Source organism: Camelus ferus, chromosome 25 (assembly GCF_009834535.1).
Source record: "Camelus ferus isolate YT-003-E chromosome 25, BCGSAC_Cfer_1.0, whole genome shotgun sequence".
Classification (NCBI taxonomy): domain Eukaryota; kingdom Metazoa; phylum Chordata; class Mammalia; order Artiodactyla; family Camelidae; genus Camelus; species Camelus ferus.
Genome location: NC_045720.1, coordinates 3,250,886 through 3,268,171, shown reverse-complemented (window position 1 = coordinate 3,268,171; position 17,286 = coordinate 3,250,886). Strand labels below are relative to the sequence as shown.

The window sequence follows — 17,286 nt, the reverse complement described above, 5'->3', positions numbered from 1 at the left end:
AATATTGAGAAAATATTAAAATGCATAATGAAATAATTAGCCAATTCAATCTTTGGTCTTTCCATCTGCTCGAATTCAGGTTTACAATAGCAAAAGTCTGCTACTCACCCCACACCAGATGTCATTACCAGACAGGAGCGGGGAGGGAGGGAGTGTCCGTAATGTTAATTCTTTTTACTTGAATTTGCCTACACAGACAGCCTCTCAGCAAGCTTCCAACCAGTGAATCTAGGAGACAGGTGTTCCTGGCGCACGGCAGGCATTCAGTAAGTATTTGTTGCATGAATTATTTATCCAATACAGAAAATAGGTAAGCTTAACTTCTTAAAAGAGTCAAGGCTAAAAGGAGAGAAACCGAAAGACATTTCAGTACATTTCAATAAAAGATTTCCAGAAGCTAAGGGTTTTGATGGTCAACTTCACCCCACTGGAAGGTGAGGACCACTGGCTCAGAGCCAGGCTGCTGCGTCAAGCACTGGCCAGCTCCTCCCCTTTCCCTGCAGGAGCTCAGAGGCAGTTTCCATCGGTAAGACAGGATGAAAAGCGCCCTGGGAGCTGCTGAGCGGGTGCCCAGGGGCAGCACCCGGGAAGTGACGGCTGTGATGCTCGCAGGTGCTGCCTTGCACCCTGGCGCCCAGCAAGGCCCAGTCTCTGCAGAACCAGTGCCAGCTGACTGGACCCTGATATTGCGCTGAGCCTTGGGGGGACCGAGAGAAAGGTGACTCTGGTCGTCCTCACCTTTTTCCTTCTCTCTGTACAGAAGACAAAAGCCCTAACTCCATGAGGCATGGCTGGTTCACCTCGAGAGTCCCCAAGTGCTCCATTTTTAGGTCTCGTTCTCAAAGCCTTCCATCTACAGTGCTTTTTCTGTCACAAACTCCTTGGAGGCAGAGGTCCAGTCTACCAGGCCCAGATTCAGGACACTGTGCCTCCTGCAGCCTAAGGATGTTTCCTTAGGCAGATGGTCTGGAAGGATCTGAGACCAACAACAGGCTCCCACCATCCCACAGTCACAGAACCAATGTAGGAACAAGATCGTTAACAGACACTCCCATCAGTGTTGCCTCCTCCTGGGAGACATTCTCTGAGCGAGCCATCTTCTTGAATCTTGGGAACTTCAGAGCATTTCCTCCCCTTGTCCCCTTAATAAACTTCTACTCATCCTTAAAAGCCCCTCTAATGTCACCCCCTTTGTGAAGCCTTCCCTGATTGCCCTGCACCCAGCAGCTTCACCCTCTGAAACTCACAGTACATGGCACAACTCTCTTCCCTGGATCCCCTGCAGTACATTTAATTCTCAGACAACATCCACCCTCTTCTAGACTCTGAAACCGCACTGAGGTCCTGTCTTTGCATCTCAGCCTCTCAAGCGGCTAGCTAAATACCTGACCCAAAGCAGGCACTCTGGAAAGACTGCTGAACAAACACACAAAGAAGCAAGTGAACCTGGGGTTTCTCCAGAGTTTCCACTCATCCAGCTGAGTGTCTACCACGAGCCAGGCACTGATCTGAAGCTCAGAGTGGGGCCAGCTGTTTTACAAAACACCCTTTACAGCACGGTCCTCCTGAACACCCCCCGCCCCTGGTCTCTTCAAAGCAAAATCTCTGGGCTACGGTGAGCTGTACCACCGATTTCAGCCTCCCAGACAACCGTACCCTGCATTTCACTGTCAGTATGTGGAGCCCCTCAAGCCTGGCGTTGATAGGTGGCTGTTAGAACCTGTCACCAACACGAACAACAGCAGCGGCATGGGAGGCAGCAGGACACATGATGAGGACAAGAACAGCACCGGCCCCGGGAGACCTTTCCTTACCCTGAACCGATCCCTCACTCGCGGGGCCTCACATGTGGTGAGAGGGTAGGAAAATGCCCACGCTTTCATCCCCAGCTCCCTGCCATGCCGTTTCTGCGTTATCTGTGGCTAACATCCAATAGCTGGCCCCTCTGGGGTCCCCCTGAGTGGCCCTCAGGTCCAAGGTGGGCCCGTGGGAAGGATATGATGGTCCAGTGGATGTCCAGCTTGCTGTTGATCTCCAGGCCTCGGGCTTCCTGCCTCTCCTCCTCCAGCTGCTTGGCATTTGCAAACTGCCCCTTCTCCCCAGGGGATTCTGGGAAACTCTCAAAGTTGAACTTATCCACTTGAATTGCCATTCTAAGAGAAGGGAGAAACACAGAAGCAGAGAATTAATCAGGAGGGCAATTTCTTCGGGGGGCTGTTGGAGAATCAGCACATGCCAGCATGAGACAGAGTAATGAATCATTATCGTTAGTAACTCATAACGGATTCGTTCCAAGAAAATGAAATAATTGACTCCCAGGGTAGCACTGGCTTCAGCGCTGGTTCAACACAGTTTAGAACTGAAGACGCAGTCAGAGAACCCAACCTCAGGGAAGACGTGTGGACCTCGGAAGGAAATCTGAATTTTGGAACAAGGAACCAAGGTAAAAACATCACAGAAAGGACTGGCAATTACTTAGCCCCAGGGATCCCAAAAGCCCAGCGGGAACTGCAGCCTCATCCTCAGAGCCCTGCCTGTCATCTCGCACTTCATCCTTAGCCAGACACACTGGCTCGTGCACTCTGCGCCCCGCCAGCTGCACGGCGCCCCGCCAGCTGCACGGCGCCCCGCCAGCTGCACAGCGCCCCATCTGCCTGCTTCCAACCCTGTGCCCAGGACCCCACCATCCCTTCAGATTTCTGCCCCAGTATCATGTCCTCTACAAAGCCGCCCCACGTTGCTGCTGTGTCCAGCACTCTCAACCTTCGTGCAGTTTCTAGAACATACCAGGCTCTTCCTCAGTCTTTGTGCCTACTGCTCCCCATGCGGGAATGCTCTTCTCCTGACCCTGGGCACAGCTGGAGCCTCTCATTCTTCAGATTTGAGAAAGGCCTTCCCAGGCCACCTCTCTCCAGCAGCATCCTCTCTCACCCCCCTCCCCACTGCCTTATTCTCCATCACAGCATTCAGTCTGTTTCTGCCATAGCATTTCTCATGAGTTGTAAATATTTACTTCTGGAGTTGTTAGCTGTCTGTCAATTCTACTGGAATTCAGCTCCCTGAGGGCAGAGATCCTCTTGTCTGGTTTGCCGGTATTTCCCAGAACTAGAATAACGCATGCCTGGTACACTGCAGTAGCCCAGTAACCAGTTCAAAGAAGAAATGAATGGGTGAATTAAGATCCTGCCCAGGCTAATGTCGACCTCTTCCCCCTGACTGCTGCCCGGCCCTCATACCTGCATCCACGTTCAGCTGCATCCCCTGGTCCTACAGCACCTGGTCCGTAGAAGGCAGGCAACACGAGTGCCTGGAGGTTCTCACCCACTGCCTGCAGCCCGCCTCCACTCCCACGCCCAAGCTTATGACAGCCTTACAGCCAGGGCTGTGTCTTATGGATGCTCGAAATCCTACCTCTTAGCACAAAATCATGCATACAGTCGCTACTCAGTAAAAACGCGTTATACAGACAGATGAAGGGGGAGGGGAGGAAGGGAGCTTTCTTCACGTCAGGCCCTGAAGATGACTGAGAGTCAGTCAGTCAACAGATAAAAGCAGGAACTCTGTATCATCGCACAGATGGTCATGTGGCCAAAGTATTCAGCTGAACCCAACATGCTCCAATCGGCCTTCGGAGCTATTTCCTTTACCAACCAGGAACTGCATTCAGGGCGTGTAAGATGAAGCCCAAGGAAGAGGTCTTGATAATTTGGAGAGAACTACTGGAATGCCAGCACACCCATGGCATCTGGCCGGGAGCGTGCCGTCCAAGGCTCAGGTACCCGAGGCTCAGAGGCACTTCAGTGTGAGGACAGAACAGTGCATTTCACAGCCAGAGCCATATTTTTAAAAATCTCATTTACCATTCTTTTCTGATGATAAAACTAGACAGGCTTACAGTAAAAGGTTGAAAGAGAGAAAAGCATAAAAAAGCAAAAGCACTCAGAATCTCACACCGTAAGTATCACTGATACTTAATTCTGCAGTCTTCTTTCTAAGTGTTTGTATCTTAGCGTAGTGTAAGTCATCATATAAGTGTTACGTGTACATGATCACACACAAATACACACACACACACACACAATTTTAAGGCTTGCTTTAAAACAAACAACCCAATCCAAAAATGGGCAGAAGACCTAAACAAGCAATTCTCCAAGGAAGACATACAAATGATCAATAGGCACATGAAAAAATGCTCAATATCACTAATTATCAGAGGAATGCAAATCAAAACTACAGTGAGGTATCACCTCACACCAGTCAGAATGGCCATCATTCAAAACTCCACAAATGACAAATGCTGGAGAGGCTGTGGAGAAAAGGGAACCCTCCTTCACTGCTGGTGGGAATGCAGTTTGATGCAGCCACTGTGGAAAACAGTATAGAGATTCCTCAAAAGACTAGGAATAGACTTACCGTATGACCCAGGAATCCCACTCCTGGGCTTATATCCAGAAGGAACCCTACTTCAAAAAGATACGTGCACCCCAATGTTCATAGCAGCACTATTTACAATAGCCAAGACATGGAAACAGCCTAAATGTCCAACGACAGATGACTGGATAAAGAAGATGTGTATATTTATACAAAGGAATACTATTCAGCCATAAAAACCAACAATATAACGCCATTTGCAGCCACATGGATGTTCCTGGAGAATGTCATTCTAAGTGAAGTAAGCCAGAAAGAGAAAGAAAAATACTGTATGAGATCGCTCATATGCAGAATCTAAAAAAAGAACATAAATACAAAACAGAAACAGACTCATAGACATAGAATACAAACTTGTGGTTGCCAAGGGGGAGGGGGGTAGGAAGGGATACACTGAGAGTTCAAAATCTGTAGATACTGATAGGCATATGTAGAATAGATAAACAAGATTATACTGTATAGCACAGGGAAATAAATACAAGATCTTGTGGTAGCTCAAAGCGAAAAAAAATGTGACAACGAATATATGTATGTTCATGTATAACTGAAAAATTGTGCTCTACACTGGAATTTGATGCAACATTGTAAAATGACTATAACTCAATAAAAAACGTTTTAAAAAACAGAAACAAAACAAAAAAAGACTTGCTTTATTATCTTAATATACAACAAATAATATTTTCACATCATTAAAAAATTAGTCTGCAGAATATTCTATCATATGGCTGTATCATAATTTAACAATTCCTCTATACTTCATACTCTCAGATTTTCATTTTTTTAAAGACTCACTGTTGAAAAAAATCATAAAAAACATTTCTGTGCTTAAGTTCATTCTCTGCATTTGTGAGTGTCTGTTAGAATCCACTTCTGAGGGGGGATCACTGACATGAGGGTGTGAGGCGCTCTGAGGCTCGGAGGCCGGTGGCCAGGTTCCCTTTCAGGGAGGTTCCTCCCGAGGCGGGGCCCTGGGCAGTGCGGGTGGGCGCCCTCTCTCTGTGCCCCTGCCCACACTGACAATGATCAATTTTTAATCTGTGCTAGTGAGAGGCAAAATGCTGCCTCAATGGTGTTTTAATTTGCAGGTCGGAATTACTCCTGAGGTTGGACATTTTTTCAGGAGCTTATTAGCCATTTATCTTCCTTCCCCTGTGAGCCATCTACCCGTGCGGCCAGAGTGCTTCTAATGTCCCAGCCAGCAAGGCCTTCCCAGCCCCCACTCTGAAGGCAGCCCAGAGCAAACTAGTGCTCTCACCAAACAAAAGGTCAGAATATTTCCTAAGTTTCACTAAAAAGGCCAATTTCAGTTCATCGTCTGGTAACTCAAAAGGAACTAGTAACTGTCAGACGGGTTTGGACACGCCCTGATACCCGGGCTCTCCTCCTGTCGGGCTCAGCAGATGCAGAGAGGCCCCGCTCTCAGCAGCCTGAGGTCAGGACACACACTGGACGCTGTGGCCACCAGGATTATATTTGTGATTATCTGGGGATCTCTTTTAAATGATTCCGACTGAGTAAATATCACACCACATTACCTAACCTCCACCCTTCATGAAAGCGGAGCCAGGTGTGCCCACGGAACAGGGGAGGGAAGAAAATGAAATGCCGTAACACTCACTACGAGCCCAGCCCTGGGCCAGGTGTGTGAAACACACCTTCACCTTTTCTATTACAGTGGCCTAAGGACGCGCACGCTTTGCTTCCTTTTACAGGTGCGATGAAGCTGTGTGCGTGTGAGCACCTGCCCGGTGTCACGGAGCTGGCAGCCTCTCAGCAGCCTGCCTCTCAGGCTGCTCTGTTTTTGCTGTATCTGCTTAGCCAGAGCGCCTAAAAGGGAGGTTATTTTTGCTCGTTCTGTTGTCAGAGCTGGCGTGGGACACAGACCCGGTAACTGCAGACCCTGCCACCCACACGAGCCACCACGCTCCCCAAATTTACAGCAACCTTCCTCTCCGCCAGCCCCAGAGCACATGACGTGGTGAGTGTCCCAAACGTGGTATTTGCCTTTCCCAAAGGTGATAAAATCGAGGCACCAGAAGTCGAGGAACTCACCCACGGTCACCCCGCTTAAAACCCTAGAGCCAGGACGGCAACTCCAGGACCTGCGGATCGTTCCCCCAAAGCACAGAGGAGTCCTGCCCGCCTGTTCGTCTCTGTCTACATGGTCCTGGGGCACAGCTCTGAGCCTCCCCACCGTCCCCCTTCCTCCTGTCAGGAAGGGGTGGCAGCAGGAACCTCTGAACTGTTTTCCTAAAGCTGAGTCCTCACGTGCAAACTCTGCACCCGTCGTGACACACCGCTTACATAAATAAGTCCCGAGGGCCAGTCCTGTTGGAGGAGGAGCCACTGCCTGGTGCCCTGGGAGGCCCCCTTGCTCTAAGTCCACCTACCTAACTGGCAGGAAGCCCCCTGACTGGCCACAGCAGCACCCCCTGGTGACGGCAGCAGCTGGAGACAGAGCTGTGTGCAGAGTGGATCACAAACCAGTTGCCTGGTGAGGACTCCGCGGAGGAGGCCCCATGATCGTCAGAACTGCTCATGGAGAAACTAAAGTGGAGGTGTTGGGGGACCCCGGTGTGGACAGAAGGGGAGAAATCCAGAGCTACTGAGGGGAGGGAGAGAGAAAAACCCTCTACCGCTGTCACCCCCAGGAGGAGGAAGCTGGGGCCCCGACGGCAGCCCTCATCCATCCCACAGGCACCGAGTGGCAGCAGGACACAGAGCACGGAGCCTGGGCTTGGGACAGACCACCTGGCTGGGACTCCCAGCTCTGCCCTGACGTGAACATGGCCTTTGGCACTGCCCTCTACTTCCTTGAGCATCTCTGTGATCAGCAGTACTGACCTTGAGGGAGGGTGAGAGGTCAGTGTTCTCACTCTGTGTCAGTCAACAGTGATCACCCAGCCAGACACGTGGAAGGCTCTCAGTCTAGGGCCTTGGACGACCTCCGACCTATTTTCCCAATTAGCCAGCGATTTTTCATAGTGACAATGAAGCAACAAAATCACTAACACTGAACTAAAGCCACCGCCCTCTCCCCCAGCTGCCCACAGAGGATAAGCCCGCTCGCCTGCTGATGCTGACCGCCCTCCTCACTCAGGGGTGTCAGCTGGCACCGCGTGAAACCTTCCCCGGGGGTGAGGCAACACCGGTCAGAGAATATGCACACACCCCCTGCTAGAAAATGTCCAGAGAGTCATTCAAAACTTGGCTGATCCTCTGGTGAATCCCAGCCCAATGGGAAAACGTTATCTTTGGAAATAACGTAGCAAAGGAGAGGGGACAGTGGGGGGACCACTGCAGGATGAAGGGCCCAGTACTGCCCTCTCTGCAGCAGCAGGGCTGGACCAGGGCTGCGACATCGCTGACACGGCTCCTTGGCTCCGTGCCTTTGGCCAGGACTGCTTTCTGGTCCTCGCTTGTTTCTTCATAGTCACCTAAGGGTGCGTCCAGCCCAGTGCGAGCACAGGACCGGTGGGTAGTGTCTGGCCTGGGGGAGGACGCGGCTTGGCTGGCTGCAGCTTCTTCAGAAACTGGAGGGGAGCAGGCAGAAGTGGGAGTCCGCCTGCTGAAGGGCGAGGAGTCTCGGAGCTGACTGGCAGCTCCAGGAGTGAGGCTATTGGTCACCTGTGTGTCTTCCACACAATCCCCAACTCTCTGCACCCCAACTTCTCTTTGTAAAATGGGAAGAACACCTGCTGGGTCACTGGTCCCTCTAAACAGGCGTGATCAGGGGTGTGAATTGCTTGGCACTTTGAGATGGTCCCTCCGGATGAGATGACAGGATCGGACGTGAATCCCAGCTGAGGAGGGCTGGGCCCCACCACATCTCCCAAGACAGCACTAAGATCTCATAAAACATGCTACCCGAAGTCAGCTCCGCCACGAGGCTTGTCCACACCACAAACCCTCACGACACAAGTCCCCCTGTGAGTGGTAGCGCCTCACAGCACAGACCCTGCGCCCGAGACGGGGACTAGGAAGCCGCCTCTCGTGAGAGTCTGTGCAGATACAGTTAACAGTCAGCGAGCGCCCAGCACACAAACAGCGCTTTGCAAACAGCGGCTAATGGCACGACTGTTAACCCCACGTCCCAGATGGAGAGACTAAGGTGCTGGGGAGTTAAGGAAGTGACTTGAGCTGTTCCCAGAAGGACTGAGATTCGGATTCCAAATGCAGTTCTGACACTAACCCAGTATCTGAGCACCGCCCCAGCCTCCTCACCACACAGGTCCTACCACTACTGGATTCTGTTCATCTTTGATGAGTCGGGGTTAAATAAAATTAATACTACTATTGAATGCCAATTTTCATGTTTAATTTTAATGGCCAAATGTGACGATGATAGTCTAGAGTTGGCACTAAAAAAGGTGCTATGATTTTTGAAGAGTCTATTAAAAAAAAGTAGTGGTTTTTAAAATACCATATCATGTGATTCAGTCTCTGAACAGCTGATAACCTCGCCAGGGAAGTCATAATGATGACATTTAAATACAAATCAAGAAGTTGGATTTAGAAGGACTAGCCACATATAATTAAACTGCACTTTCATCGGGAGACAATTGATAGTTCCAGGATGGCATTTCTAAATTTACGTAGCGCACCTCACGGGAGACCACGGGGCTGTGTAGAACACCAGCCTATCTTCCGTTCGACAACAAAGTGCAGTCCAGGCGAAGTGGAAGCAGCCCACCCTCCGGATCATCCACCCGAACGAGGAGAGCTGCATCAGACAAGCAAACTGCATCAGCGCTGACATCTGGATCACGTCCCGAAAAAGATCCTTTTCTTCTGATGACTCATAAATCAATTATGGTTTAAAAAAACCTTCCTATTACTTTTAATTGAAGAGAAAAGATAGGCTGCATTCTAAAAAAGCACAGTTCGGTCCAACCAAAGCATCGTCGGGGATTGCACCAAGCACCAAGGCGGCGGGCCCACCCCAGCCACCCGGTGCCCAGCCCCTGCCTCGCCGCCACATCTCTGTCCATCGTCATGGCAGCCCTGGTGGGACCACACCCACATGCTGTCCAAGGCCACACGGACATCCAGTGCGGGCAGAGGACTCCGAACCCTCCGGGAGAGCCCAAAGTCTGTGGCAGGTGAGGACAAGGGGGTCCACGGCGCCCGCGGAGTCAGTGCAGCGTGGACAGGAATGCAGGCCTGGGGGTCGGGGCTCCTCCCTCCAGCTGCTCCACGCACGGGCCAGAGTCCCTGGGAGGGGAGAGCCGAGGAGACGCCAGCGTCGGACACATCCCAGCCCCATAATCACCGAGTCCACCTCCGAGGTGTTCAGTGCGTCTCAAACTCCAGTTACTCATCCGTGAGCTGGAGGTTGTTCAAGGCCCACCCACCTCTTTATCTGGATTCTGTGAGTTCAGCGAAGGCCAAGGGTGGGGACTGGAGTGGCTGCCAGGGGACAGCGGCCTCTTGCTGCTGAAACAGCTTCTCAGAAGAGACTGTGTGGTGTGAACACAGGTGTGGGGCCAGCTGGTTCCACAGACAGCAGGACGGGAGAGACCCCACGTGGCCTCCTGTCACTCTCAGTCCTGGACATGTTCTCTCCCGGGGTCCACATCTCGGGACCCCAGGGCACTACTCCATCTTACAGAGGGGCAAGCTAAGAGAAAACAGCCCACAGCAGTCACCAGTGTTGGTGAAAGGAGCCAGGCTCGAAGCCAGTCCTCCCTCCTCAAGGACCTGTGCCCATGGGCGCTGGTCTGATAGGCTGCCCTCACCTGCCCTCACCCTTCCTCCAGGGAGCTCACTTCACCCGCCCTCCAAAGACCCAGCCAGACGTGGCCTCCCTGACTCCCACCCTTGCTTTCCAAGCCAGCTGGGGCACCTAACTATGTCACTGTGTCACTGTCCTCAGCACACCTCACAGTCACCGGCGTCCGAGCCCCGCTGTCCCGTCTCTACACACAGTGCTTCGTCCACGACCTGTAGCGGTGTGTGTGCTGCACACGCGGCACCTGAACTACGCCCTCCACGCTGACACTGCCTGTGCAAAACTGGTGTTTATTCTGCATTAGAGAAAAATAAGACGAAGCGACACTTCTAAGGGCCAGAGAAGCCGGCTCTGAAGTGCGGGAGCACCGCCTTCCCTCTCGGCCAACGCTTCTGTGGAAGCACAACCCCTTACCTTGTGGTTCTGTAAATGGACATTTATTTTAGGACCTGGAAGTACTTCCCTCGGCACAGAAAACAGTGCTTAATAAAATGAAATTCACTCAGTGTTACCAGGCTGCCAGCAGCCCCCAAACTGCAGAAAGCGGAGAGAGGGCTGGATTCCTGCTTTCTGGGGTCACTTCTAATGGATTTCTCCCCGCGAGGCCTCCTGCGGGAAGAGCCCTCCTGTCTAAACAGGGCTGCTGGCCGGTGGGACCCACCCACGGGGCTCAGGAGGGCAGGGAGAAGCCGGCGCCCGGGGCCCGCTCCCTGCAGCCTCTGCAGCGCAGCGGGCCGGGGGCGGGATCGCGGGCCAGCAGCTGGAGCTCGGGCCCGACTCCGCTCCTGACGAGCCACCTGACTGCGGAGGTTCGTCCCGGATGGAGAGCTGTGTGCGGAGGGGCACGGGCTTTGCAGCCACACAGACCCGGATTCTAAACCCACCCTGGGTCACTGTGAGCCCTGTGACCAGAGGCCGGGGACCTGAGTGTCTCCAGGCCTGTTTCTGCACGTGTGAAATGGTTCTCTCACCCTGGGGTTAGTGGGGAGCTGGACCCGGGCACAAAACTGGTGCTCAAAATTACTCAGCTATTACTTCGGGGGTAAAAAAAAGTGTTCTAGAATGAATTGAGATCAAACAGGATAGCATTTGTGAAGACATCTTATGAAGTACAAGCCAGCAGATAAATGCTGGGGGCTTTGTTTCTCCTTTCCTCTGTCTTGTCTTGGTGGCTGACGTGGAAGCATCTGGGCCTCTCGCTGTGTCCTTAGCCCCGTACGGTCCGCAGGTCCCCCCGCTTCCCCAGTTCCCACACAGAACGGGCGCCGAGACTGCACCCGCTCCTGCCCGTCTGGGCTCATCTCCTTCCTCCCTCTTTCTCCTTCCACGGGGCACTCACAGGCCCCCTAGCACAGCCTGAGGTTGGGCAAAGCAGGGCCTCCCCTCTCTGCTGAGCACGGAAACCATCTCAGCAGGTCCCGGCTTCACTCTGCCTCTATGGGGGGGCTGGGGTTTTTCCAGTGTTCCTCACCTGACCACTCCAGGGAAATGCATACTAACGTTAAAACACTGATCAGATGCTTTACCGGTTTTCTGCTGAAAGGAATGTCACAGACTCATTTTAAGAGGAGAGGAAATTAAAAAAAAAAAAGAAGAAGAAACACAGAAAAGAGGAAGAAATGAAGGAGGCAGAGGAAAGGAGACTACAGGGGGAGAGAATGTTCACTGACATTCGCGGTCGGCACACACGCCATCCATTGAGTGGTTTTATCACCTTCACAATGCAGATGAGGAAACTGAGGTGCAGGTGATGGGTGATGACCAACAGGCAGGTCTTCGTGGATAAAAACGTCCTTCTGTGGAGCCCAGGTGGGGATGGTGGCCTGGGTGCGGCCCCCTCCCTGTGCTATGCGGACACCGAGGTGGCCAGAGACCCAATGTGCACACGAGAGCACCGCAGGGGATGCACTAGCGCCTCCCACTGGTCCAAGTAACACCTGGGATGCTGCCTGGACGCCAGGGCCCAGGCCAAGTCCAAGATTCTAAAAGGAGAAGGCAACCTTGCTCCATGCACCATGTGGGGTTGCACTGGGACAGGGTGGGGGAGGCAATGGTCCAAACCCACTCGGCAAATATGAGGCAGAGCCAGGACGCTTGCAGGTCCAACCCTGGACCCGGGGGATGAACAGAAAGAGAAAAAAAGGACCATCTCTAGCAGATTTTTTCCTAGTACATTGCTCAAGAAAGAAGGCAAGAGAAAGTATTTTTGACATCTGGATTTAAGGCAGACCGTGGCAGCTTCCCTCATCAAGCTAATCAGAAGCAAAAGAGCCAACAGAGTTGAATAACCCCAAAATAGCTCTTGTAGAACAGTTACAGATGGACCAGACGGTGAAACTGATCGGAAGGCAGCGTCAGGAACCTGGGACATAGCCGGTCTCAAAGGTGAATGAAAACACACTGCATCTGCTGAAGGCCAACAGCACTCAGTTATCCTCCACAGAAACAAAAAACCCCTTGTGTAAAAAGGTCCCCGTGATGTGGAGATGAACCTACAAAATGCTACCATGCTGCACCTGTCTTTTTGGACAGAAATCTTTCTGTGTCGGGATGCAAATCTCCCCACTTTCCACAGGACGCCTGCCTGCTTCTCCCTCACCAGGAGCTCTGGGAAGGGAGGGTCTCGGGTAGGGGCGGGGCATCTGGCGCTGCATCTGACCTGGGGAGCAGTCCCCTCACCCAGACCCTCCGCATGGCTGCTCTGCTGGGTTCTCTACAAGCACGTCTAGTTTAATTCTCACAACCACCCAGCCTTCATTCCAGAGGTGCCTCCATCAGTCCTCATTATTTCAAAAGGCAGCTCTTCCCATAAACCTCTCCATAGCACCACACGAGGGCCGTCACCAAGACAGCAGGGACACGCCTGCCTCCACCCGCTGCTTAGCACCAGGAAAATGCCTTGGAGTTGATTTCTCTGCAGCCCGGCCGGTGCCATGGGACAGCACCAGCCTCAGTGACCTGCCTGCCGGGATCTCCAGCTGCCTCCCACCGCCCAGCCCCTGGGCCACATTCACACCTCACTCAGAGCATCTAGGCCCGTGTTTTCGCCCACCTTCACCTGGCTAGCCCCCCGCCCCCCGCCAGGCCTCCAGCAGCTGCTCAGGGAGGGCCACGCGCGTGCCCCCCCCCCACCCCGACGGGGCTCTCTGCCCTCTTCCCAGGGCCTTGCACCAGGCTGGGCACGCAGGAGGGGCGCAAGAAAACGTTAGCTGAACTCAGAGTCACCCTGAAAGCCTTTCACGTGGCTGAGGCACGACCCTCCCAGAGGACATCCCCAAGCTGATTACTTTAAGGCAGTGAAATGCCTCCATTTTGTTAACAAAATGCCTCAACTACCTTAAGTCAGCTGCCGTTAGTAAAAAAGTGCTTTTACATCTAATCACACATTTCATCACTTCTAAGTTAAACGTCCCAGTTCCTAAATTAAATGAGGAAAGCAAACTCCTTGCGTGTGCCCAGCTTGGGAAGGGGCAGTGGGGGTGCGGCCCGACCTCTCACCCCCAGAGGCGGTGTAGGCGATGGAAGGGCTCTCGGGGGCCCCAGGGACACGGAAACCCAGGCTTGCAGCCCAGCTCTGCTCTGTCTGTGTCACTGGGGAAACCATTTGGCCTTTTGAAGCTTCTTTTTTTTTTTTTTTTTTTTTTTTTGCTGTAAAGATAAGGATTTGAGGCCAACTTGGATACGCTCCAAGGGCGGTGGGAGCTGGACTCAAATACTACCGTCTCCATCACCCCCTGGCACTGGATCCGCCACAGGATGCAGACGGGAACCGGAGGCCACGGAGAATGCAGGCTCCTTAGGGGGACATGCAAAGCCCGCACTGTCTGGGCCCACGCTGTGCCTCAGCCACAGGCCCCCGGAACCACCGCCTGCCCGTGGGGACCGGACTGCAGCACAGTCAGGCTGCCGGGCCTCGGCTCAGCCCTCAGGGATCAGCTCTGTGAAGCTCGTTCTGTTCTGCCCTGTTCCCGACTCCACCCGTGAGAAGCCCACCCTCACTACCTGGAACACTAGCTAGCGCTCTGTGCCCACTGTTTGGCAGACGGGCAGCCGTCCTCAGGACCCTAGCTTCTTCACACGCTTATGTCACACCCCACCGCACCACCAGAGTGTGACCTCGCAGAGGGAAGAAACCGTCTTACCAGCCCTGCACAGACCTAGAACTCGCGTGCTTAACAAGAGTTTGCTGAGCGAACTACTATAAACTGCCTTTGAGAACGTGAATGACGTGATGACGATAAGGAGCCGGCTTTGTTCTGTGTGGCCCTGGGGGTAGCACAGAGGGACTGAGGTCACACCGAGCCCTCTGCACCCTGGTGGGACAGCCCACCCCTCCCACTAACTACAAGAAGTCTAGACCGGCCCCAAGGCAGCCTGCTGAGCTCTCCGGGAGGAGAACACGCGGGAGGCGGTGCAGGGCAGTAATGTGGACCACCACCCATAGGGGGGCGGCCTCTACCCACCCCCTTCTCCACGGTGTGGCCAAGGTGCCCCGCTACAGGGCATTAGCTGCAACTCCGATAGAAGGGCCACCTTTGTGGCCAGAAAAACCAGGAAAGGGGGTCCCTGGAGATGGCAGAGGAGGGTATATGTGTTTGCAGGGATCTCAGGGTGGGAAGGAGCCAGGGAAGGGGCCTCCCTAACCCAACACAGCAAAGGCTTGGAGAACAAACTGGGATTTGACCCCTCAGCACCCGCACATAACTTTCAGATCCAGTTCACCCCTGGGTTGTGGGTACACTGGATGGAAACCAGCCAGCACGGCAGGAGCCCCGCTGCCTACAGGCAGGGGCATCTCGGCCTGACCCCAGGAGGCAGTGCTGGCCTCTCTTCTCAACACTGCAGCCAGCAAAGTCATGGTAGCTGGGATTTGACCCCAGGGGAAATATTTGCATCACAGAAGTTGGCAAATGCTACAATGCCAGTGGGCTGTTAACGATTTAGCGGGTCGCCCTGGACAGACCCAAACCAACAGAGCAGAGGCTTGGGGAACGGAGCTGGAGGAACAGAGATCTTGACTTCCACCCCAGGAAGGTGAGGCAGGATTTATGAGCAGAGCCTCACTGGGCGGGCTGCCTGCCAAAACAAACCATCAGTGCTCCCCTGAGGCTCACAGAAAACAACCCTCAGAGTCAGAGTCTACAAGAAAGAACACTCACAACGTCCGAGTGCATGTCAAATACCTCCCGTGCACAGACAGGGAGACGTGACCGACCTGCCCAGAACAGCAGCCGGTGAAGCCAGCCCGAGAGGACGCTCACGCCGGAGCCGCCCGACAACAGGCCAATGTGCTCAAAGCCCTGAGTCGGCCCGAGACAGCACGGCATCTGAGAGATGAAGTTAAGGAAGGTGCCGTTAAAAAGCTTTATGACACAGCCGGTCTCAGACACAATGCTGGTCTCAGACTGCAGGGGAAAACAGAAAAGCCGCTCAGCCAGCCCTCTCCCCGTCTCCACACCTCAGGCAGCCACTGGCCCCTGCCTGGTCTCTTTCCCCTTCGCAGTCATCAGGCTGCCCTCTCCCCTCCCTGATCTGCAGGTTTCCCCTCCATAGTTCTCTGCCTTTTCTGAAACAGTGCTTCTGCGCATGTCCTGCAACTCTGGGAACAAGGCACAGCCTGACATGCAAGCGGGAGGCTGGGGTCGGAGCTGCCCCGGGCCCGTGACTGCAGCCCCAGCAAGGCTGTGCGGGGTGTCCGCAGAGGGTGAGGGTGTGCAGAGTGAGCCAAGGCGGGGGCTCTGGAGTCCCTCTCACTGCCCTTCCAGCCGCAGGTCCAGCCCAGCCCTCCAACCCCCTCAGCGTCCAAAACACGGCACATTCATCTGTTAAATGGGGAAACCACTGCCCGGTGGCTGAGGGTTTCTCCAGCCCTGGGAGCAGGACTCGACTCACAAGGCCGTGGGAGTGAACGATGCTGTGAGTGGCCTGCTGGTCTCCAGACCTCTCCAACATGCACAGGGGATACACACAAACACTCAGCACTGGGACGGCATGTAACGGGTGCTGGACAAGCGTGACTGCACTTCTCTTATTGCTGGGACCACCCGGACCTCACAGGTGCAGGGAGAGAGGGTGCTTCTCAGGGAAGGCTATGCCCCCAGAGCCTGCTGCCCTGTTGTAACATGCGTTCACCCTCCATCCCACTCCTGGGAGGGGCAGGCATAGGGGCAGGGGCAGGGGCAGGAGCTGCAGCCAACCTGTGGCTGACATTACCCAGGGCAGGACACAGCTGACATGAGCGGCGGTGAGAGCAGTTAAGCGCATCCAGGGTGCGGTGCTCTCTGGCAAACCCCAATTACGGTCAGTCAGGTGGCGTGGGCTAGGATCACACTGGAAAGCAAGAAACTAATGACTAGATCAAAGCTTTGGAAACGAGCTCCTGCCTTGCATTCAAGTAGCAAACACAACGCAGGCCTTTAGGAAATAGACTAAAGCTATTTATACCCTCCTTTTTTTCCAGCCAATGCATTAAAAGGACAAAAAGGTAACAGTGACAAGATTAATATTCAAAGACAATTTTCAACCCTTCTAGACGTGTCAAGTCCAGGAAGAGGCATTTGCACGTTTGGCCCCATGGAGGAGATAACTCAGATTTCCTTTTCAACCGATCGTGGTGACTGGCAGTCCCTGAGAAAGCCCGACATCCCCAGGAGAGGCTCAGAGAGCAAGGAGGAGGGCAGGAGGCCACACAGGGCTACCAGAGAGGAAATCACTGCAGTGGCCGCAGCCGTGCTCACCGGACAGCAGACACAGGTGCCGCCTGGCCGACGCCCCCTTCACAGATGCAGACTGAGGCACAGGCAGGCTGAGCCCCGGCTGGAACCGGCTCTGCTGTCCTGGGCAAGAAGCAGGCCCACGACCCCCGACTCCCACGTCCCACCTCCCAGGCTGCCCAGTGGGTGAGGCTGGAGCGTGGAGGTGCTTCCCACCCCACGTCTACAATCCCAAGCATGGGATGACCGGGAGGCCACCCCTGCTTCATGGGCTCAGCCTTTGGCTCTGAACATGAGGACATGAGCTGCAGGTAACCGGCTGCACGAGGACAGCTTCCCCGCCACCCTCCCGCCCCGGGGCAGCAACCCCCGCTTCACGGAGGTGGGGACTGAGGACCCGGAGCTTCATGCAGG

General features: G+C 53.9%; 1 protein-coding gene across 2 annotated transcripts in view; it reads right to left on the bottom strand.

Annotated features, from left to right (window-relative positions):
• Positions 1-17,286, bottom strand: part of TRAPPC9 (trafficking protein particle complex 9) — a 401,874-nt gene that overhangs the window by 97,806 nt on the left and 286,782 nt on the right. For both annotated transcript variants that reach the window (XM_032467928.1, XM_032467929.1), the window contains one exon: positions 2,000-2,153. In XM_032467928.1, coding sequence (XP_032323819.1) covers positions 2,000-2,153 — 154 coding nt within the window. The remainder of the gene's footprint in view (positions 1-1,999; positions 2,154-17,286) is intronic.